Source organism: Pleurodeles waltl, chromosome 5 (assembly GCF_031143425.1).
Source record: "Pleurodeles waltl isolate 20211129_DDA chromosome 5, aPleWal1.hap1.20221129, whole genome shotgun sequence".
Lineage (NCBI taxonomy): Eukaryota > Metazoa > Chordata > Amphibia > Caudata > Salamandridae > Pleurodeles > Pleurodeles waltl.
Window position 1 is genome coordinate 364027120 of NC_090444.1, and position 25466 is coordinate 364052585.

Sequence of the window (25466 nt, forward strand, 5' to 3'; positions counted from 1 at the left end):
CAGTAGTGCCTTGTGAAAGTATGTACCAATCTCCAAGTCGCTGATTTGCAAATTTCGGTGATGGGAACATTCTCTAGTAGGGCTGCTGTTGCCGTTCTGCCCCATGTAGAGTGGCCTTTGGGTTTGGCAGGCAACTGTTGATGGCCAACAGATTAGTGAACAGAATACAAGAAACTATCCTTCTGGAAATGGTTAGTTTGGAGGAGGCAATGCCTGTCCTCATAGGGCCATAGTTCAAAAATAGGTGGTCAGACTGTTGAATGTCTTTGGTCTTGTCCCAACAGAACTTCAGAACTCTCTTTGGATCTAGAGAGTGGAACGCTATTTCTGCTGGTTTAGTCAAGTTAGGAAAGAACATAGGAAGTGAGATTGTCGGGTTGATGTGGAAATCAGATACTACTTTGGGAAGGAACCTGGGGTGAGTTCTCATGACTAACCTGTTGAATGGACCACTGTATAAAGCTCTGTGGTACAGAGATTGAATTTCACTAACTCTGCATGCCGAAGTGATAGTGACAAGAAAGGCAGTTTTCCATTTAAGGTGCTGTAGGGAAGCCTTATGTATAGGTTGAAAAGGTGGACCCATGAGTTTTGATAGTACCACATTCAATCCCCACGGAGGAGAAGGGGAACAAACAGGAGGGAACACCTTCCTTAGACTATCACAGAAATCTTTTACAATAGGCATTTTGAAGAATGATCTTTGAGAAGGTTCTTTTCTGTAAGCAGTACTTGCTGCAAGATGTACCTTAATGGAGACGAACTGTAAACCTGATACTGCTAGATGGAGGAGGTTGGTTAAAATGACATCCTCCTGATCCAGAATTGGATGATAATTATTTTGAATAAACCACACGTAAAACCTTTTCTGTTTAAAGTAATAATGTCATCTCGTCGCAGGTTTTTTTGACTCCTTGAGAAAGTTCATGCATTCCTGAGAGAGACCCAAGTTTCCATATTGTAGGAACTCAGGAGCCATGCTGTCAAGCTCAGCGAGGGAAGGTTGGGATGATAGATCTTCCCTCCGAGCTTGTGAAGGAGATCCGGTCTGCACAGCAGTCCCTTGTGTGGCCTTTCTGACAGATGTATTAGGTCTGGGTACCAACACTGTCGGGCCATTTGTGGGCTATCAGGATCATCCTGTTTCTGGATCTGTACTGTTTATGACTGCTGGTATTAAAGAAATCACTGGAAAAGTGTAGGGAAACGTACTGGACCAGTCTGTCAAAAAAGCATTCCCCTTTGATCCTGGTCGGTAAAATCTGGATGCGAAGTCTGGGCATTTTTTGTTATTCTCATCTGCAAAGAAGTCAATTTGAGGTTGACCCCATTTGTGAAAGATGTCTTAAACAATTTCTTAGTTTAAGATCCAGTCGTGAGCTTCTGCGAAGTTGCGACTTAGGGAATCTGCTTGGGGGTTTGATTCTCTTTGAAGATGAATGGGGGAGAATGTTAGACCTTTGGCCAGCAGCCACTTCTAGGTGGCTTGTGCTTCCAGAGACAGAGCATATGAGCGAGTCCCTCCCTGTTTGTTCAGGTAATGCATTGTGGTTGTGTTGTCTGTATGAGGACAGCATCTGTCTTTATAGATAGGTAAAACTACTTCAGGGTGAGGTGGACTGCTCTGAGTTCCAGCATGTTTAGCTTCTTCTTGCCCTTGACCTGTTAGGGGTCCATGTAAGCTGCCTAGCCTTGGAGAGAAGCATCCGTGACAATACTCTGAGTAGGTAATTCCTGCTGAAAAGGTATGCTTATCAAACGGTGATGACAATGGCTTGGCTTCTTGTGACAGGACTTGTTTGTGGTCCCAAAGATTGAAATACTGAGACCACTAATCTTCCAGATTTTGTTATGGTGGTCTCATGTAAAGCCTGGCATTGAGGACTATGAAATTTTGGAAGCCATAGACCCCAGTAATGACAACACCAGTCTGGCTGTTGGACGGGGAGTCTGGAGGAGGTTGCAACACTTTGGTGGTCATTCTGAACATGGCAGTAATGACTGCCACGCTGGCGGTGGCAGTCACTACAGCCAACGGCATGGCGGTCCAGACCGCCATATTCCAAACACAGTAGTGAACTGGCTGCAGAGCAGCCAGTTCACTACCACCCGCCGCCAGGCCAGAATCAACCACTGGGCCGATGGTGCAGGCCGGACCAGTTGGGATTATGAACCCATTTCCACCATCGATTTCCTGGCGGGTTACCCAGCCAGGTAATCCCTGGCGGAAAGCATAAGAGTGACAGGAATTCTCCTTCCCGTCACCTGTATGTGACATGCCAGGCCCACCCCCTTGCCACTAACCCCACCTACCCCCATCCCCTAGAACCGCGCCACCCCCTGAACCCCAAAAAGTGAACCCCCAACCCTCCTCCCCCAAATCATCATGAAGGCCTCCCAGCTCCCCCTCACCATCCCCCACCTCCCCCCCATACATACAGGTCCTAACAAACCCCAACCCCCCACATCCTCATGCACCCACACACCTACATGCAGACGCATTCATACATGCAGACACATATCCTCCCCCTTAACACTCAAGCACACCCCATCCACTCACAGACACACAGACACACACACACACACACACCCACCCTTCCCTCTTAGACAGCACTTACCTATTCTGTCGCACTGCTCCGGGAGGGAACAGGCTCCTTGGATGCTGCTACACCTCCATACACTGCCACGCCTATAACCGCATCATTAAAGGTGTGGCGGTGTATGGTGTGACGAGGGTGGAGCAGCATTCCCCCGCCACCAACCACCAGCATGGATGGCGGTGAGGCTCCATGTGTTGGCCGTAAGCATGGTCGGCGCCGGGCTATCCCGCCATGTTCGTAATGACCGCCTTAGTGTTGATTAAGGATAACCTATCCTCCGAAGAATACACTCTTGCGTGCTTTGTATCCAGGGTTGACCCTAAATAATCAATTTTCTGAGTCTGTACCTAGGTGGACTTTTTTAAATTGGCATGCAATCCCAGGTCTCTCAGGACCACCTTGAGACAGATCTGATAGCGTTAATGCGTAAACGCTGAGGAGGAGTTCTTGACTGACCAGTTGTCCAGATATGGGTAGACAAATATTTTCTGTATCCGCAGGTATGCAGTTACTACTGCTAGGCACCTGGAGAATGTGTAAGGCGTTGATTTGAGCCCAAAGTGTAGTACTTTGTATTGGGAGTGATGCTACTCTTCGGAGAAACTTCAGATGTTTCCAGATTACCAGAATGTGGAAGTATGTGTCCTGAAGATCAATGGCGCACATCCAATCCCCCTGAGGAGGCTGTGGGTAGATTTGGTGTAAGGCAGGCATCCTGAACTTCTCTCTGCAGATGTACTTGTTTAGAAGCTTTACATCTAAAATTGGTCTCTACTCTCGAGTTGTGCCTCTTTTTTTGGCCCAGAAAGTAACAAGAGTATATCCCTTTTCCCTGTTGAGGGGGGGAACCTTCTCTATAGATTCTATCTGAAGCATCATGTGTACTCCGTATTGCAACTAGGTCTGAAGATGAGAAGATGTTGCTTTTGGAGGGACAGCAGGAGGAGGAGACTTGAACCTGAGACAGCAGCCATTTTGAACAATGTTCAAGACCGATTTATTGTTTGTTATTTTGCGCTATTCGTCTAGATGTTTCATATTACTTCCCCCCACCGCGGTAGATGGAGCAGAGGTAAGCAAAAGCTCATTGATTTGTTTGTGGTTTAGCAGAGGCAAATGACGGATGAGAAGAGCCTTTTCCTCTTGCTTGTCGTTGAGAATTGTAGTGAATCATGCCTTGGTTTGAGTTTTGGAACCATTGTGGGATTTGAACCTTCTGTTGGTGAGGCCTGATATCGTGGGGTTTGAATATACGTTTAATCTCCTTGAGTTTTGAGGCCCAGAGCTTTCAGAATGTCTGATTCAATCTTCATTTTAGCCATCTCATCATCGTCATGTGTTCCAAATAGAGACGTTCCTGTAAATGGAAGATTTTGAATTCTTGGCTGGGCCTCAGGCTAAAGGCCCATGAGACATAGCCTTGATGATCATCTTGCTGAAATGCCATCAGTGTACCCATGAACTGCAAGATGTGTCGCATCAGCAGCAGCACTGATGATTTGATTTGCGACCAGACCGCCCTCCTCAAAAAAATTCTTGAAAGTCTTGCCTGTCCCGTTGTGATAGTTTCTCAGTAAATCTAGACAAAGTCCCAAAGAGCTCTGTCATACCTCCCTAATAAAGTGGGGGCACCAGAAATTTTCATAGATGAAGTAGAAGTGTTACAGATCTTTTTTCCCACTGAATCATAATGTTTACTGTCCTTGGCTGGAGGCATTGTAGACAAGGGTGAAGATGCATGAGCCTTTCTTGCTGCTGCAACGATAACAGAATCTGGAAGAGGATCTGCTCGTAAGAAGAGAGGATCCTGGTCAGGGGCCTTGTATTAAGTATCAATGATGGAACTGCTCGTACCGATGCCGGAGTTAGGAAGGGTTGCATAGCTGGAACCAGAAGTATGAGAGGTCCTGAGGCCACCCTATGGTGGAGGGTTTCAAAGATGACAAAGACACCTGTGGAGAAGCAATATCCAGGTTTAACCTTGTTGCTCCTCTAATTAGAACGTCATTAAATGTAATAATATCATCCACCTGGGAGACTCTTGACGGTGACTCAGATAGTGTTGGCAAATAGTCTCTAATCAATGAACGGGATGTTGTGGACCAGGAAGGGGGTCCTATGTCTTCTGTGAGTAGTGGACCGGTGAGAATGTCTTGACCTGGTTCATATCTTATGTGGAGATCCCGACCTCATTCTGTGCATTCGAGGAGATATGGTCAGTGATCTTCTGGTCTACAACCTTCTAGGTTGTTGTGGCGTCACCGTTTGCATCTGAGTCCTTGAAGCAGGCGAATCAGGAGAAAATGTACAAGGAGGAGCACTTTGAGGAGAAGATGTGTGTACAAAGTCTCAGGAGAGTGAGTAAGTCTGTGAGAAATCAGGCCTTGGACTATGGTGAGTTTCAGTCTGCTTATGGAGACTATCCTGAGGTCTGGGAGCTACTGGTAAATGAGCACTCACTTCTGGAGACCAGGATCGGCTTCTCAACATCAATATCCTTGACCTCGATATCGAATGAGTGCCTGAGTGACGTAGTCTCTTTCCTGATGGTGATGATCGTCTCAGTGTCGGTGGATGTTTTGACATCGATACACTGGTGACTGGAGCCGGAGTCGACGTCGAGTGTTGAAGCGACGGCATGTGACTCACCGTCAAGAGTTGGATAGCTTATTGCAACGTCGATCTTTCTTGTGCTCTTATGTGCCTCGATGAGGAGTGTCGTGACTCTAATGAGTGGCATCGTGACATCGACTGTTCCTTCGTTGTCAGTGTCTGACGAGTGTCTTGATGGCAATTGTTGTGTCATCAGCCACTTTTATGTCGATGGTACTAGGTCCCTCGATGACGGCACTGACACCGAAGGTGGGCATATAGGTATCTCCCTCGTTGCTGACCTCCTACTCGTCTACGGTGATGGAGAACAACGTTTCTGGTGAGATTTGTCTGTTCTCCCCCTGTGCTGATGGAAGGAGGGCTCTTTTAAGGAGGTTTTTGAACCCCGCAAGGCCACTTGAAGGTCTTACCTTTCCTCTTTCTTGTATAGCTTGTAGTCTGCTCTTTTCCCTGTCCTTTCGGGTCCTCTTGGAAAACCTCCTTCAATGGTAGCATGTGTAGGAAAGTGCAAGGAAGGTAATCAGACAATACACAGTGTGTGTGGATCAGGTAATGTCATTTTTTCTGCCACAAGAAGGGCACTTGTTGAATAAAGAGGGCATGTTGTGACTGAAATTAAAAAATCTTTAGTCAGAAAAAGTGTTAAAAGCATAACTGTCAAATAAAAGTCACACCTTGAAATGTATAAGGTATTTTTGTGACAAAAGTAAAAAAAAAACTGAAGAGTTAATGCTCTGTGATCCTCACTAAAAGAGCCGGAGAAAAGAACTGACCCATCACCTAACAGTCACCTCTGAGGCATGATGGGACGCAGGAGGTCCTGAAGATCTTAAAGGCATCTTGCCAGTTTTTCTTGGCTATGCTTTTTAATGCAGCCTATTAGCTAATAATTCCTGTGGATTTTTATTCTGTTTGCGCTTTAATAAAAGCTGTGAGTTTGCACCCTACACTCACTCTATTATATTCTTACAGAGATCTTGAGTTTGGTAATAGATTCATTAAAGGAAAAGCTAATGTAAATGACATTTTTAGCCATAGACTGCATAGATGTATATAAAAATAATGCTTTGTATATATGCACATATATGTGTACATTATATTACATATATATTTGATATATGCTCCGGAGTCCCCGGTTTAACTACTGGTGGTTATAGTAAACTTGCATGTCATGTTGGGCACGGCTGTGGGTGGAACTTCTGCTGATGAATGTCCATGAATGCCACCTCCAAGTTTTAAGGGGCCTGATTTGACCACCTTCTGCTGCGCTAGCTGGCAGCACTAGCTACTGTTTTTCTGCTGCCCTTTGCGAGTAAAAAATGTAAAAAAATAAAATAAAAAAAAGAATTACATAGGTTGTGCGGAGTAGTAACTGTGCCCATTCTAACAGACTGAGGAAGTTACTCCATTATGGACCTGGCTATTGCTGGTTGCTTGAGTTGTCAATAAACATATAATCTGGGAGCTGACAAAATTTCCAGAAGATCCAGGATGAATATGACTGTATTGTTAGATGCGGCACTGGTGTTTCAGTGTAACTACTGTGGCTGATCCCATTGAATGATTTGCACCGACTGAGAAAAAGGGCAGGACGGGAGTAAGAATTGGAAAGGTACTAATCTTTGGTGCCTGCAAGATAAAGTCATACCATGATCGAAGGCTGTTGGGAGCAGTGCTACTGAAAAAGAATGGAAGGGTAGCATTGATAATCCCTTTTCAGGCAAAGTGTGAAAGCTGTAAAGCAGCAGTGTGAGTAAAGCCTGCATTTTTTAAAGAAATGATGATGCAAAGTCAAATGACCAAGTGATCTAAGTATTTGCTAGGCATAATTCAAAAGAATAGTCACCTGCAAAGTAAAGATTGAATGTGGGAAAGAAAACGTCTTCAAATCTAGTAAAATAAGCTTCCCAGGGCAGCACTTCAGTGCGCACGCTTGTTTGAAATCCACACACTGTGTTGAAAACCAAAATATATGATGGGGAGGATATATATAAGGTAGAATGTACACACACAAACTGGACCACTCAACAAAGAAACTGGTTCAAAGACTTGTGATTGGCCATTGCTGGAAAATATATTCGGCACCAGCGGCAAAACTCCAATACAGTTTATGCTGCAGTATTTTATTTTTTTCCACAAATAGGAAAGCATGCCACATATTCCATATGTGGTATTTTCATGCCATGCAAAATTTTAAACCCATGCACCATCCTGTTCTCACATTCTACATCACCATTTCAATACAACCACACACCAACATCACACTCGCGCTCATCTTATTTGGTACTGGATTACTATTTACTATACTTCCTCCTGATCCACAACTGAAGGAACAAAGAAACATACGTCTTAGAGGAATCTGTGACCATTGATAAGTTTTCATAATGAAATTCTATTTTTAGGAAGAAAACCTGAAAGTATATTCATACAAAGCGTGAATGGAAAAATACAATGAAATAAAAGGTGCACAAGCTCCTAAAAGCATTCTAACATTAAATTAATCAGAATCTCAAAAAGCTAATATGAATGCATTCCTGTAAGTGATATTTGAATAGCAGACCACTGGCAGGAAGGCAACGATATAGAGGGTATTGAAATAGAGGGTTGTTAGACCTCATAGCCTTAGGGTGGTCACCCCTAACTTTTTGCCTGTCTCCCTCCACTTTCTGGACACTGTTTGTGCTGGTTTTAGTACTCTGTACACTTTACCACTGCTAACCAGTGCTAAAGTGCATATGCTCTCTCCCTTAAAACATGGTGACATTGACTCATACCCAACTGGCTTATTTAATTTGCTTATAAGTCCCTAGTAAAAGTGCACTACATGTGCCCTGGGCCTGTAGATTAAATGCTACTAGTGGGCCTGCAACACTGATTGTGCCACCCACATAAGTAGCCCCTTAACCATGTCTCAGGCCTGCCATTGCAAGGCCTGTGTGTTCAGTTTCACTGCCAATTTGACTTGGCATTTAAAAGTACTTGCCAAACCTTAAACTCCCCTTTCTCTACATATAACTCACCCCCAAGGTAGGCCCTAGGTAACCCATACGGCAGGGTGCTGTGTAGGGAGAAGGCAGGACATGTACCTGGGAAGTTTATATGTCCTGGTAGTGTAAAACTCCTAAATTCGTTTTACACTGCTGGGAAGCCTGCTCCTTTCATAGGCTAATGACCGGGCTACACTAATATAGTGTTTAAGTGGTAGATTCTAATCAGAAAGGAGTAACATGGTCATATTTAGTATGGCCAGAATGGTAATCCAAAATCCTGCTGACTGGTGAAGTTGGATTTAATATTACTATTTTAGAAATGCCACTTTTAGAATGTGAGAATTTCTCTGCACTTAAATCCTTCTGTGCTTTCAATACACGTCTGGTTGGGTTAGTTGACAGCTCCCTTGTGCATTTCACCCAGACAACCCCAAACACAGGACGCTCAGTCACACCTGCACACATCTGCATACTGAATGGGTCTTCCTGGGCTGGGAGGGTGGAGGGCCTGACACTTACATGTCAAAGGACAATGGCCTGCCCCCACACAACAGACTGCCAAACCCACTACTGGGACCCTGGCAGACAGGATGGAACTGGAAGGGGACCTTGTACACTTATAAGCCACTCTTTGAAGTCTCCCCCACTCCAAAGGCAAGTTTGGGTATTTAAAGCGGGTCTCTGACCCTACCATCTCAGACACTTTTTGACACAATACCTACTGGGAAAGGAACTCTGAACCAGAACTTGCAACCTGCTAAGAGAATCTGCCTGGCTGCCCGAAGGACTCAACCAACTGCTTTGCCGAAAAGGACTACTGCCTTGCTGCCCTCTGGCTCTGCTAAGAAGTGCTTTACAAGGGCAAGGATTGAGCTTGCCTCCTGTATACTGAAGTCTCAGGGCCAAAAAGACTTCATCTCCGCAAAGCACTCCTTGTGCGGCAAAAATCGACGCACAGCCTGCCGGAATCGACGCACAGCATGCATCGTGGTGAGAAAATCTCTGCATGCCAAACCGGAACGTTGCAGCCTGGCTGCCCGAGTGGAGATCACCACAGCACCAGCGTTGTGACTGGAACTTCGATGCACTGCCAAATGGATCAATGCATAGCCAAGCCAGAACAACGCAGTCCAACTTCCTGCAAGAAAAATCGATGCAGCGCCTGCAGTGCTACAGAAATTTCCCCGCATTGCCTACCAGACCGACGCGGCTCCTGTAACTTCGTTCCGCACACCCAGGATTGCTCTGCATCGTCCTCAGGGTGCCCAAATACCCCACAACCTGAAGAGGATCCAAGTCCGCGTGTCAGAAATCAACGCAAGGCCCTTGCTGCGTGGAAAATACTGACGCATCTTGTGTGCCCCCGGAGAAACAGATGCACACCTCCCAGTTTTCTATGCATCTCCTCCTATGCGGTCCCTTTCGGATAATTTAGATGCAAACCAGGTCCTTTCTGCTTGCAAGAGACACTTATTGCTTTTTAAGAACTAAAGCCTGTTTTTCATTACCCAAGTGATATCTCAACTTGTACTTACCAAATATTGATTGTTTTGACCTTATTCTACTCAGATATATATCCTATAGTTTTCTAAACCTGTGAGGTGTATTTTTGTGGTGTTTATACTGCGTTATTGCATGATTTATTCCACAAATACTTTACACATTACCTTCTAAGTTAAGCCTGACTGCTCAGTGCCAAGCTACCAGAGGGTGGGCACAAGATAATTTGGATTGTGTGTGACTTACCCTGACTAGAGTGAGGGTACTTGCTTGGACAGGGGGTAACATGACTGCTAACCAAAGACCCCATTTCTAACAAGGGTCAAATGCAAAGGACACCATCAAAAGGTGATAAGAGAGATAACTGGGTGCGGGGAATGGAAGTACTTTTATGATGTAGTGTTATTTAAAGAACTGTGTTTTCAGTTCTAGAATAGAGCAGAATGGGTTGGTTTTAATGGTTACAGATCCTTGGTTGATGCTTGGAGAAGGCCTGTTGTCTTTTTTTCTTCTTTTTTTTGCACTTCATCTGTAGTCTGATGCTGTCCTGGTTTTGGGTGTGCTGACATTCAACAGAGGTGGTAGACTCATTAGCCACACAGGAAAGGGTGCTGCCTGTGAGGACTTTGTAGATGATACTGTGGTTTTGAAGACGGTGGTAATATATTCCACTTAATCGGGGGAGTGAAAGGTAAGTCTTGACTAGGGTCCGTTTTCATAGTGCTTGTACAGCATAGTGCAACACCCTTTAGAAAGAGGCGGGATGCTAACCAGATGGAACACTCATTAAAAAGTACTTGTGAAGACTCCACTTGAACTGAAAACCGTAGCACCACAATTTGCTAGGTCTAAGTAAGGTGGCCTCATTCCTATCCGACCTGAATCAAACCTAGCAAAGTGTGGTCGCCTGATACTCGCCGTCTATACACTAGTCATCAAGCAGTAGGCTCAGTAGTGTCATGTCATCAGATATCTGAACACTGAGCACTCCTAGATAAGGACATCCCTACACCCCGACCTATGAGGCCTAACAAGACTTTCAGCCCCATGCAAGAGGTCATGGGCTCACTCAAGTGTGTAAATACACTTCCTGGGTGTAAATTGGCCGTGGGATCTGTGATCATTCATCATTATACATTAATTGTGTGTTCACTTTCATAGCAGAAAGGAGCAAAATTCGTTAAGCATCAAACAAAAATCTAATTTAATATTGAGAAAATATGCAATCAGAATATAGGTTCCTGCCAAAGCATCACATCCTTTAAGCATGGAAAATACGTTGTACGCTGGTGTAAAAATGTACTTTATAATACATATGGCAATTCAAGTAATGAAACACCAAATTCTGTCAATTTTACTTTTGCTCAGCTTCATCCAAAAGCTGTATTACTCATCTGCCACTGGAGTGCAGGCTGACATCTGATAGTACTTACTGTGTCCAACATCTGTCGTGTGTGTGCAGCAGACACACAAAATCGCGCCCTGGATTCAGTAATTGGCGTAGCTGGAAACCCTACCACGACAACTCCAATTTTTTTCTCTAGCATATGTCGGGCAAAAGCTCTAAGGAGAAAGAAAACGTAACGACATGCTGATTTAAATTAAAAAGATAAATACAATAAAGCTAATGACCATAATAAAAACAAGAGTCTGCATCAAGCAATCTTTTTTTCTATAGCTCAATGGTGTTTCTAAAAAGAGACAGAACAACTAGGGAACATGTTGGTATTTTTGTTGCCGCTGCAGTATATGCTTAGCGGGAAACCTAGCGTCTGATGCCAACAACTCCACGTGTGCGACATTAAATGTGTAATAAAACTGAACATCGCCAGGGTTTCAGGCACTGGCAAACTATTTTCAGGGAGAACGGCTAAAAATAAAATGCGTTTGTATGGCTGTATTTCAAACATCTCCAGGTCGCCGCAGTATAAGGAAAAGGTATTCTTTCCAGAACGAAAGAATGATTATCCCCAGTTTTATCAGACAACGTATAGTGGTAAAGAAGATAGCGAGATGCCCGAATAAGAACAGAATGGGGAAGAGGCTTCACTCAAAGTAATGCTCAAATACATATATGGCACTGTACAGTGCATGTGCAGAGAAACACTATACACGTGCAAATGTCATTTATACATGCACACGTCCACATGCAGACACTGGTACAAACTGACCAGCTATCTGCATTCATATATGGCCAGACCAATACACCAGGTATTGGTAGATATGTAAACAGGAAATCAGCACTGGCGAAACCAATAGGTCTGGGTTGAATGAGACAATGTTCACAAACAAAGGTATAGCAAGCATTGGCAAAGCCAATTAGTTGCGCCTTTGTTTTTTCTTTCTGTCTAACTGGATTCCAAAATATTAGAAAAATTGTATTATAATGTTTGTTTTACATTTGGTAAACCGTTAAAGGTTCATCGAATGTAAAACAAACATTATTATACCATTTTTCTAATAACTGTAATCCAGTTAGAAAGAATAAACAAAGGCAAAACCTATTGTGTTGGCATGAGGGCATGCAGCAAAGAAGAAAGAAGACAGTGAACAAAGAAGGCACCATGCGGTAAAGAAGACAACGAAGAAAAAACACAGAAGATGCATGCAGTAAAGAAGACAGTGAAGAAAAAAGACGGCATGAGGTAAAGAACAAAGAAAACAGCACACGGTATGCAGGAAAGAAGACAACAAAGAAATAAGACAGAACACAGCATGTGGGAAAGAAGACAGAAGGCTGCACGTGGGAAATAAGAAAGTAAGGAAAGAAGAAAGTGATGAACGAAGGCAGAAGATGGCATAAGGGAAAGACAGAAGACGGCAACCAAGAAAGAAAATAGAAGACGGCAACCAAGAAAGAAGATGTCAGTGAAGTCGGAAGACAGTATCAGAAAGAAAAAAGACGGCAACTAAGAAAGAAGAGTGAGAAAACGGTAAGGAAGAAAGAAGATTTCAGCAAATAAAGAAGAAGGCATACATATTCCATGAAAAAGAGAAAAGAAGCACTCTCAGTGGTACTGATGGAGAGCAATCACAGCCTTCTCAGGGAGTTTAGTGCCAGGAACAACATTCCAAAAACACCCAACAGACCAACGACATGATAGTCCATTCCAGTTGGGCCAAGCAACTACTCCATTTCTGGCAGGAGGACGCAGGCCACAAAAGAGATCTGGTGTAGTGGGCAGATGCCTTCAGACAGAGGGCCCCTTCAGTATGGACAGTGTTGACAGCTGGGTAGCCTACCTTCTCTTGATTGGGCTGTGGTTCAGTAGCTCTGGACTCTGGACTTCCTGGGTTGAGGCGCTGATGCAGTCCTTCTCGAGGTGCAGTCTATGGTTGGCAATTAGGAGGGCTGTGGGGGCAGTGGAGTCTGGTCTGATTGCGCACGCTTCTGGGACAGCGCCACAGGCAGCCACGTTTTGCTTGGGACATGTTGACAAGTGTCTTTAAGTAGAAGCTTTACTTCCAGCAGCGTAGTCCACACAGCATGCAAGTGCCAGGACTAGCCACAACATCAGTCCATTAAGGCACACTTTGAGTAAGTGCCACAGCGTCACTGGTTCCTCCTCAAGCAGCAAAGATGACTTGGGCTCACTCGGGCAAGTGCCACAGCTATGACAGCAGGATCAATGGTGAGATCAGCACAGCACACTTTGCAGTGCAGGAAATCTTTGACTTCGGAGATAGTAACCAGATCCACGCTAGGAGCACACCAGTTTGCTCCCCTCAAGTAATCTGTTGGCTGGACCCAAAGCACCAGCTAGCTAAGCTGTTCTAGTCCACTAGAGCAGTCTAATCGTCTTTTAGGGCTGGCTTGCATCTTTCTCCTTCTGCCTGGCAAGACTTTCCGGTGTTCCAAGACAGACAGATCTTTCTCCAGATCAGATTTCAAGGTATGTCCCCACAATTCAAGAGAAAAGGCAACAAAGAGCTGCGATGCAGCAACAGGTTTCAATAAACCTTTACATAACAGTACAGTATTCATTTTCACCCAACACGGCATGATGAACACCAGAGATGTTTGCTAGAACCTGTTTTTCACTGCTGAGGCCTAAAACGACTACTAGAATACAAATTGTAAATCCAGAATGACCTCAAGAGAACAACTTATGAAGGAGCTCCTCTGTCTTATGTGGATGAAGAGGCAGAATTCCAAGTATTCACTGAGATGGATTCCTTTCTGTGCTTTGAAAAAAATTAAGATTTGGTCCTTACTTAAAGAAATGAAAAGAAGTAAAGTTGCACCTGGAGCGTCAACAAATGGTGATCTAATTACTAATTACACTTTCTACAAAATTAATAATGAGGTCTTTCATATTCTGGGAGACAACAAATTTCAGGATCTTAGGGAGGTGGGAAGAAAAGGCGGCAACTTCCTGTTCTGCAAAATTATTCCAATTATATGCACAAGCTGCATTGATGAGAAATATTCTGGATACACAAGTAACTATTCATCATGGTCTCACACAACAACAACCAAATCAACCTATACTCTCAGAATATGCCTGAAGGCTTCCTGCCGAGTGAAAGATCCACTTTCAATGGTGGAGTCACCAGAGGACCCACCCTGATGTTCAGGAGGTATATAACATTACACAGGAACCTGGTATGGATCACTGAGGTCAGACTTGTGGCAACTCATCATCTGAAACACAAGGACAGCCAGGAGTGGGAGGGAATGTGTAGTGCAACTGCAGTTCAGCAAAGCCATCTCCCTTTGACCACAGAAGAGGAAACTCCTGCATTTGTAGATGTTGCTGAGAGTGAAAAGCTAGATTTGCAAAGTCCTCCGCAGGCAAAGGTATTTGAATAACGTCTTGGATCACACCCATGTCGGGCTAAGCCTCACCAGCTTTGGTAATTTGCCTTTCTTTGGTCTTTAATTCATAAGAAGGAAAGCTAAGAGAGACACTTATTGATCCAGTGTGCAAAAGAGGTATCCAGAGCCTCCGAGCATGCATGACTTAAACCTACTCTGGCCACTTTGTAGATATACTACATAGGCAGCAGTACTACATCAGACAATTATTACGCTCAAGCCCCAAATAAGTTAGGAAAGGGATGCATCAGGCGAAAAAGATGCACCATGTGAATAATTGTAAACTGAAGCTGGCTGATAAGCTTTGAGTTTTTGGAAGCACCACACATGCCCCTTTATAGACAAATCATTCAGGTGAGCTTCCTCTAAGAAGGCATCAGTCAACAGGACTCTCTACTAGAAAACCACAAAGACCTGCCGAGCTCCCCTCTCAGACCATTCTCTCTAAGCCCTCTACAGAAAATCTGATGTCAAACTTTTGGAAATCAAACACCAGGACCAAAAAGTCTCCCAAGAACTGGTTCCTTGTTAGTTGGTTCTATTGGGACCATAGTTACCACTTATGGGCCCTCATTGAGAATCTGGCCTATTAAAATACCAGGAAAATACAGGATGCACAAAAGACTCAAGTGCATAAAAAAGTCCTAGCAGAAAGGTGGGACACAGGAAATAAATTTGGAATCTACAAATTAATTCTACCTTTTTGACACTGCCAACTAGCCCCTGCCCCCCCAACCCGCACCACAAAACCCCCTCTCCCCGCCTTAATTCTGGATGAAATGTCCAACTTATTGTGCACAAAAATGTCCCAATGAAATGGAAGTAACGGGGACAAAAACCCAAAAGAATGTGCCCATGTTCAGTGAGAATCAAAGGATGCACATGTCTTAAAGGCACCTTTCTATGGTGATGGGATCCGTTGCTTCACCAGATGCACATCTAGGCAGAAGAATGACTGTATGCCTAATCTCCTCTGCAGTAATGACACAAAGGTCCTTTGGTAACAATTTGTGGTGTAAGGCCAATAGGTATAACTGCAAACTGGTACTGGACTCCAACTACAAAGTGGAGGAACATTGTGCAGCACCTCCAGAAGCAACAATACAAGTAGGTGTCCTGGGGATTCATAGACACTAACCACTAGTTTATATCCAATAACTGCAGCATCATAGTAATTGACAATCTGAACTTCTTCAAGAATAAGTTCGTAACTAACATCTATCAACCCCTCCCTTCTTTGTACCAGGAAATAGGTGGTCTACCATCCTTTCCCACAGTGGTTACCAACAGTTTCTTGACTGATCTTTTCAACAGCAGAAATAGCTCAGTGGCAGCATGTGGGAGGTGGACCGAAACAGAAAGAAGTTCAGGAATGTGAGGGAGTACCCAAACATGACTGTTGGAAATGGCACCTTCTGCAGGGTTATCAAAGCTTTTTACCTTTTTCCTACAATTTTTCTGACACTCTTTTTGTTAGCTTAAAGACTCAAGGCACCTTATCATGGCTTATCAGTGCTAAAGTGCATGTACTCTCTCCCCTAAAAACTTGGTGTGATTGGCTTACATCTGTTTGGCATATTGCAGTAACTCTAAGTCCCTTGTAAAGTGGTAGCCCATATACCCAGGGCCTGTAAAATAAATGCTACTAGTGGGCCAGCAGTGCTGATTGTGCCACCCACAGAAGTAGCCTTTCAAACTTGTATCAGTCCTGCCATTGCAGTACCTGCATGTTCAGTTTACTGCTACACTGACTTGACATTTAAAAGTACTTGCCAAGGCCTAAACTCCCTTTTTACTATACCTAAGCCACCCCTAAAGTAGGCCCTACATAGCCCTACGGGCAAGGTGCTGTGTATGTAAACGGTAGGGCATATACTTAAGTTTTATATGTCCTAACAGGGACAAACAGCCTATCTCGTTTTTCACTACAGTGAGGGCTGCTCCTCTCTTAGGACAGCATTGAGAATTCCCTTATCTAAAGTTAGGTGGTAATTTCTGATCTGAGAGGAGTAGCATTGGCATGGATAGTATGTTTGGAATGGTAGTGAGGAATCCTGCTTACTGGTGTAGATAGCTTTTACATTACTAATTTAGAAATGTCACTTTTTAGAAAGTGGACATTTCTCTCTGCTTATGATTCTAGTTCTTTGCAGCCTACCTACAATCGACTTCTAGAACAGCTACATTTGGTGCATACTTTCCAGACAGCCACAACGCAGGAGGGGGTGGATGTGACAGAAGAAGCATCTGCATACTGATAGTCATCCTAGGCTGGGGAAAGGGAGGGTCATTCACACCTTACATGTCAATAGGCTGTGTCCTGCCCTCACCCAATGGGCTGATTTACCCCCTTCTGATGTCTGAAGCCAGGCTCGACTGAAAGGGGTTGTGTTACACTTGAAAGGGTCTTTTTGAAGTCACTCCCTGAACAAAGACATTTTTGTGTATAAGTAAAGGGTCTCTGCCCCAACCTTTCTGGACACTGCGTGGACTTGTAACCAGTCACTACTGGCTCTATATACTGCACCAAAAGGACTGCTGTACTGCCAGGAGGAACCACCACTGGACATGCTTGATTTGAGTGCTGACCTGCTGCCTGCTGGGTTGAGAGAAGAGCTGCCACTTTGCCAAAGGAACCCTGGCTGATCTGCCTGCTGGCGCCCTCTGCTCTTGTGCCCCCAGTGCTCTACGGGGGCTTGCTGGCTCATGCCCCCTCCCTGTTCTCTGACCTTTCAAGGACCAAAAATTTCACTAGAACCACCTAAGACTGACTGTGGGCCTCGTAAGGCCAGTAACCTAATTTCTGAAATCTACTCCTGTCAAATCCCTGGTGTGTGCTAAGAAGCACTCAGGTACTGGTGCTCCCGTCAGGACTGGGAGCATGGAGTGGTGAAAGTACACAGCCTTGCCAAAGGAAGTTGCCAGCACAACCAGTGTTGACCCACCTTGGGAATATGAGGGAGGAGGACTTAGCACTGGCTGGTTGCTCTCCAGGGCCCAGGTGCTTTGTGTTCATATTACCACAAGAAAAAGGGCTTGTGTTTTCCTATGGCCTGAGCTATGCTAGCGCTCAGCTGACTTAGATGGCTTAGGTGCAAATCCCAGCCAAGTAGACACCCCATTTCTAACATTGATCCTCTGCTATGAAGAGCTTTCTTATCACTATCACAAGAAGTTAGTCATCATCTCTACTTGTCATTGGCTAGGGAAGGAAAGGGCAGAGAAACTTACTGAATGGTTTAAAAAAAGATCAGACCGAGTTCACCATATACCTTTTGGACCTGCTTATTGAACACTGAAAATATGGAGGCTGTGTAGATAGTTATTATTGCTGAAAATATGGTCGGTCAAACCTGAACCTCTGAATTTGTTGAAAAAGTGCAGAATGGGAAAAGATTTGAATCCAGCCTACTGCTGAACTCGGAATAAACTTTGCGGTACTTGTCCTTGTGCCTAAAATGACACTGAGCATCAAATAATACTTGCATTTATTTACTAAGCACATACCACGAAAGCTAAGGGAACACACCCAGGCATGCTTTTATAGGACTACTGCTGAGCCCGTAGAATGAGCAACATCATCAAGTATATTCATCCTTGGACAAAGCAAGTGCTTCTAAACATTGCTCCCTTCTGAGGCCAACTAACCAAAATCCCACTACGTGTGGTAAGGAAGAAGATGTAACCATAGCACGTGGGTTTAATGCAGAACAAACTAGCATTGTTGCAACTCCACAAAAAGTAAATGCTTTGCATTCCAGAGAATCCAGCTGCTTGGAGTCTCTGTCAGGAGGAAGTTTAGGTATGATGTTAGGCTTAACTTCATATGAGTAAATTAATACAACCATGCTTTATGGTGTAGGCTAAGCCCGGTTGTCCGGTAACTAGCTTATAAGCCGATGCTGACAGCAGCAGAAGAGACCGTTTCCCAAACTGCTACCACATATTCTGCAAGTCTCATCCAAAGGCAGAGTGGACACAGTTCTCTGTTCTATTGGCATCAAAATCTCAGTCTTCCTCTCCAATTTAGATGCAGTAGTCACAAATAAATGTACAACGCATCTGTTAGTTTTTTGATTACTCTGGAAATGTCAGAAACATCATACGATGGCTCAGAAAGCAATGCTGAATCCACACTGCTGAGTGGCAGGAATGGCTCCATCTCTGATAGTCTGTGTCAGGATATTCTATGGTCTTAATAAAAAGAGAAAAAATTCCAAAGGTCATCAGCCTTGAGAAACCGGTCTAAGAATCCTCATCAGAGAGCATGGGAGCCATTTTCTTAAATGCATTAAAGAAAATCATATTTGAGACTGGGACCCGAAGTTATCACTAAAAGTCGCAGGAGTTTCAAGGATGGTCATATGGCTGAAACTACGAGGGATGCCTAAAGGGGGCGCTTTGGCTGCAGTTTTGAAGGTAAGATAGTGTCTGTGTGCTTGAAGGCAGTGTGGTCTACTACAGAACTTGAGATAACACCTTTTTAAAGAGCTGCAGAGAGGAACTTAACTACTCAAACAGGACTGTACTGGCAGAGGGAAGGAGAAAGCCTCATCATTGTTCTATGGAAGGTGAGCACTTAATCTTCAGGTAAAGATGACGAAAAAAATCAAAACATCGCCTTGGAAGACTTCTGCTTTCAGTTCCTGTCTGACAAGAACTTTCAGTGTTACCCCTTCTTATATCTCAACAGCAGACTTCCTAGCAGTGGCCTTCTGCTCCCTTAAGTAGACTAGGTTTTCGTCCTAAAACTTTCAGGAATTCAGAAAATGTATAAAATCATAATTTATAATTTAGGTTCTTTACTCTTTTAGAAAATATAAGTTCCAGTTATAGAATTCAAGAAATGTAGGGACATTTAAGTAATATCCTTTCGGTTAGAGCATCTCTTCCCTAATATGGGTTTCTTTTTTTACATACATATTTATATTTCACATAAAAGGCAATACCATTTTCATAATTTCATTTTTTTTAGTAGTCTGCATTATGTGTAACACTTTATTTTATATGCCACAAAGATAAAAGACAAACCTTTTTGACAAAGAATAAACAAATGTAATTTAAATAAACACTTGAAAATGAATTCGGGATTGGAGCACAAAATAAATAAATAAATAACATATCATCCACACACCCCCAGTAAATTTCTCATGAATAATGAGTAAAACGTTACAAATGACATTACAGATGACCTCTATGAAACCATGAATATCGACATCAATTACCTCAGTAGTAGCTCAGCAGTAAGTTGCCGAAAAACGTACTCTTAAATAACAAAAAAATACTTCTAATATGCTAAATATCCCTAATGGGCACAGATGAGCTGGACATACATCGCCAGTACACCTGCAAACACCACTTATGTTCTTACTGACATTATAAAATAGGACTACATCTTGAATGAAATATCAAAATAGGCACATAAAGTTAAGGCAGTAACATGGTCATGTCTCGTGAACAGAAATGGTGCATGCGTAACGCAACAGGAAAATGGTCAGAGGATTATCCTTTACCATTGTAGTGGCATTCACAGTTCTTACCTCCTAGGATGGCCGACTGACACAGAAGCACAGAGCCAGTATTAAGTCATTAGGCTTCTGAGGCGAGACCATCAAGTAAGCATAACGATGCTTTAATACCTGTTTGGGAAAGTTCTTTCAGAAAGAGGAAGATCAGGGTTCTATGGTGAGCATATTCCAAGCTCTAGCCTACAGACTAGTGTAATCTGGGCACCTGAACTGAAGGCAGGTGGATTACCTGGTCTGCCCTGTTGACATGAAGGCTGAACACGGTAGTCACTTCTACACTGAAGCCAGATATGAATTACAAACACATGATCTTAGTGATCTCTTCATTTCACACTGGATACTGAGCACACTGTGATTTGATGATCAGTTTTTGGAAAAATGGCATCCAGAGAATTGTGAAAAGCTTGAATGTATTGTGGCATGTATTATTATTATTATTATTATTGCGTAAAGCTCATGAGATACTTCACTAACCCATAACCCTATAAAAAAGTTTTTTTTAACCCACTGGAAATCCCAACCATTGCATGCCAGCGGCACTGCTGAGCTCCAGTTACCTGGTTCCTCGATGAACCCTGAACTTATGATCTCTATCACTATTTTTACGCCTCTCCACCTTATTACACTTTACCATATTCATCAGTGTACTGTTGCTCATTTCTATCATGAAAGCGAGACCAACCATTTTTCAGCTTCTGTGGAGAGTAATAAACACATTAGCAACTCCTTATTTACTACCTTCAACTGCCAAGGATGATGCAAACAGATGTCATGCCCACAAGCTTTGATTTTGTTTAATGTACTGGCTCAGCTGTTGCTGATCAGTCTGCTTTGAGCTGTCCTGACAAATCTGGAGAGCGAAATCCACAAAGTTGATGGATCTGCATTTCTTGACGTAGGCCCACATTATGACCCTGGCTGTCTTCTGACCACCAAGGCCACGGTGACGGTTTCACCGCCAACTGACTGGTGGTGAAGACCGCCACATTGGACCCGCCAGGCTGGATATGAGCCTCTTCGACCCAGGCGGTCCATAGAAGACCGTCAATGGTATTTTGATCCTGCTTTCCACCAGGGTTTCCACGGTGGTAGCACCGCCACGAAAACCCTGGTGGAAAGGCTAGTAATTTCTTCCCGGTCACTGGAAGACAACCCCCCCAACACCTACCCTCCAGCAAGCACAATGCCCCCCCCCCATCTCCCCTCCAGGTACAGCATCCCCCCCCCCCTCCAGGTACAGCGTCCTCCCCCTCCCCCCAGCATACATGCACACAGACCCAACACACCCCGCATACACTCATTCAACAACACTGACATACACGCATTCACTTCAGCACTCATACATGCATTCACTTCAACATTCATACTCGCATATACACATGCAAACACTCACTCACACACACAAGTAGACAAACACACACGCAGACAAACACCCACTCACACACAACACCCCCACCATCCCACCCATTTCCCCTGTTGGATGCCCAACTTACTTTATCCGGCGAGGAGGCCGCCCGGCAGGGAACGGGCGCTTCCATCGCCGGCAGCGCCCCACCATCAGGACACTGCCAGGCCGTATTACTGCTCATAATATAGTGGGCAAAGTCCTTTTGTCGTGGCGGGGCCCGTGGTAGAACCGTCAATGCGCCTCTGCCCTCCAGCACGACTACTGCTGGATTTCTGCCCATAATGTTGCAGAAATCCAGCAGTACTCGTAATATGGTGGGCAGAAGACCGCCAGAACTGGCGGTCTTCTGTCATCCACGGCTTTGGTGGTATTTGAAAGAGGGCGCCAAAGTAAAAAAATGAGGGCCGTAGTGTCTCTTCACCACCGCAGAGTAGGTCTATAAGCTATAAACGGTTTTATGTGGCTGTGTTGGATCCTTATGGTATTCTTCTCCAGCAGTGATATCAATTCGGTAGCTGCTGGTTAAGCAGATGGTAACTTCAAAAGTCTCTATTTTCTAAATGCATGATTGGAAACATATACCTGTCCAAATACCCGCTATCAGAACACCTAACAAAGGCTAAGGCCAACCTCTTATACAGGTCACCAACTGAACAGTCCAGTACTTAATTTATAAAGAAAATAAATGTGTTGGTCCAAGATATTTCTCAAGAGCATACTGCAGCTTGCCTAACCCATTGTCTTTGTCCGCGCTGCCCAGTGCCAGTCCTGACGTTGCCTACTAACCATCATACTACTACAAATTTGACAATCTACACTATTTCAGGTCACCAGAAACTGTAAGATTAGTCTGAAGGTGCTGATGTTAATTTTTCAAAGAGCTAAAAATAAACAGACTGCACTGCCAAATAGTAGATTGTCATAAAGATGTGTTGGATTTGCATAAATATGTGGGGGACTGTCATAAATATGTGCCTGTATTAAGAATTAGGTGTCTGTCCCAAGCACCAACAAACACGAGTAAAAAATAAAACCCTGACACAAACAGGCTGTGAGAGAAAGCAACAAAACCAAATACAATAACTGCAATATGCATTTTAACCATATCATTGGGTAAGTTACCTTCATGTATCAAAAGATAAAATTGCACAGTTTTTGCAGTGCATGCAGGCAACTAGATTGGACATCAGTTTGCACAGCAGCCACGGCTGGAAGTGCTAGCTATGGTACCGCCCTAACTACCTCAATGCCAACAGCAGAGGTACCATATGGAAAATTACTTACTTGTGGTAACCATATTCCTTATCTGTACATAATCTTCCTGCAAAATACTTACTTTATGAACTATCCCTAGAAGATTCACAAAAGCTTTGGGGCATAATTCCCTTTTGTAGTGCTTTCGGGAGAGGCAACAGAGCATTTTCCCTCATGCTCAGCGACCTTGACAGGTGAGCTGCTACCAGGATGAATCCCCATCACTGAGCTTTCTTCCACAGATGAACTGCCTCCCAATATAGGGTCCACTATCCCAAAGCTAACCTGCCTGCATATATATGTTGGTTGATGGTGGTATAGTAAATCGGAATTGTGCTCCCTGCAATGGAAGGAAGAAATCCCTTCATTTTAAAACATACCCTAGCAACTCAAGCACATTTATTTGCAAGCGCTGCTCCATCATTGACCAAAGCCCACACACCATGATGTCAATTACTTAGGCACCGGGTCTGATAGACATGAAAAAACATTTAATATTTTTCAATGCCAGGAACTTCGATGACGACAAGGAGGAGGTTTGTGTGAGGGACTAGCATTAAGACTACAAATGCTCCCAGGAACGTTTTCTCAGGGAAGAAGAAAACTTTTCCTATGACACTTTTCTGTAGAAAGATCTTTTGAGAGATCTTACTCCCAGCAGTTGTCATGTGAACCTGGAAGGGACAACATCTTTGCCATATTTGGATAAGCAGAGCAGAAGATCTACATCGGAGTCATGAGGCTGAAGGCTGTCATCTAGCATGTGGCACCAACAGGATGGAGGAGGCCGAGGCCATGGAGACAAATGACTTGCAGAACCAGGATTAGGGCAAGAGTCAGAAACCTTCCAATCATCTCTTGAATACCTACAATCCTCTTTGGAGGAAAAAGGGACTACGTGTGGGTTGGGTCTAGTACTGCCTCTATGAAGATTAACTCTGAATGGGAGAGAAAAGGACATTTTAGATACTGATAGTAGAGCCCAAGTTGTGGAAGCAAGTCATCATCCACTAAGGCCATTCCTAACCAGCACTGGGCACTCCTTTTTCACCAGTCAGTGGTTCAAGTACAGAACTTCATGGACTCCTGATCATCACAATGAAGCCACCACTATTGCCACACTTCAAACAGTAGAACCATGAACTGCTGGTGCCGTGATCCCCCTGTGAATCACAGTTAATGTCTGTGGGCAGGAAGAATTGAAAGATAGAAATAGACGTCCGGAAGAATCTGGGATGCCAATCTACCTCCCTCACTCATGGTCATTAGAACTTGGCTCAGGGGCAGTATTTCGAACTTATCCTGTGAAATGATCAAGGTCAGAAGGGAGCACCCAGAATGGGTCTCAGACCTCCCTCATTCTTTGGGGCCACACAGTGAACAGAATAGAATCCTGTGCCCTCTTCTTTTAGAAGAGAGAACCTCTATGGCTCCTTTGTTCAACAGGGAAAAGACTTCACATCTAAAAAAAAAGGTGTGGCACACATAGCATGTCCTACTGGAAGGATGGCACTCTGAAAGAAGGGACAGGAAGGGTAAAGCATAGTCCTTGTGGATTACCTGGAGAGCCAAGTGATCCACTGAGGTTGCCTCTTAGTTGTGGAAAAACGGGAGAACCTCAGCTACACCAGAAAATAATGACGTGAATGAGAAAGTCAGAGTAGGGCTTAGGCAGCAGAGCCGGCAGAGGATAGTTGAGACTGCCTATGCTGCAGTTGGTTTCATTTCTTAAATCCACCCAGAGTGCTGTAGCCACTGGCTTGTCTGGACAAGATGAGTAGGTTATTTCTGCTGGGACTGTACCGCCCTTAAGTATCTACAAGGCTTCCAATACTGCTGCTGTGACTGATGCGCTGGGGAGCCTAGGCTCAATGCATGAGCTGTAAATCTACTCTTTTAAACGTTCTCCAGGGAGCAGTCAGATTTCTCTCCAAACAGCTACTTATTGAAGTGTAATGTCCATGAGTGACTTGGGCATCACAAATTCAGAGGAATGCATCCAAGTGAGCTGAAGCAGAAAGTGTGTTCTTTGACTTATTTGATTTTTTGAGCAAAGGTGACACTAGTTCAATATCGGTTTGACTGAATTCAAGCTGTCATTGACAATGTAAGTAGATGGCTTTTCATGTGGTTTAGCAAGCATATTACTTTAACTTTCACTGAGTCTCACAAGGTATGAACATATTGAGTCAGGTGGAATTAGCAGTGTGGAGGTACAGGCTGCAAGAAACAACTATTTTTCTACCCACTGAGTCACATTTTTGCAAATCCCCAATTAGAGGCAACAAGGAAAATGCATTTGTGTTCTTCAAGAAGGACATTTGGACACCAATGTGTTCTAGTGAAGGATGAGAAGACAACAAAAATGTGAAATAGGATAGGGTCTATAATGTCTGGCAATCTATCTGTGGGCTGCCAGATCCAAACACAATTTATTCAATGAAACAATGACATTGAACAGAAGCAAATGCACCATACAAGAGGAAGAGGGTTGCAAGAGCTGTCAAAACACTACACTTTCGCCTCTGCAGAGGGCAACGTAAATTTCAAGGTTTTCACTGCTTTCTGCATTAATTATACTTCTCTGAGGCAAGACCTGAGGGACATGGGCTAGCTCCTTCTTGAAAATTGTAGACGTGAAGCTCCAGTCATGCTCCTTGACTGAGATCCCCACGAAGCGGCAAGATGGTTGGCTGATTGCATCGGCACTGAAAACATGATGGAGGTTTGGTGTGTCGAGATGCAAGCAAGGGA

At 44.0% G+C, this 25466-nt stretch overlaps 1 protein-coding gene across 1 annotated transcript in view; it reads right to left on the reverse strand.

Annotated features, from left to right (window-relative positions):
• SPTLC3 (serine palmitoyltransferase long chain base subunit 3) overlaps positions 1-25466 on the reverse strand; it is a 437878-nt gene that overhangs the window by 18568 nt on the left and 393844 nt on the right. Inside the window, exon 11 of the mRNA XM_069234110.1 lies at positions 11137-11266. Within this exon, the coding sequence (XP_069090211.1) occupies positions 11137-11266 (130 nt within the window). The remainder of the gene's footprint in view (positions 1-11136; positions 11267-25466) is intronic.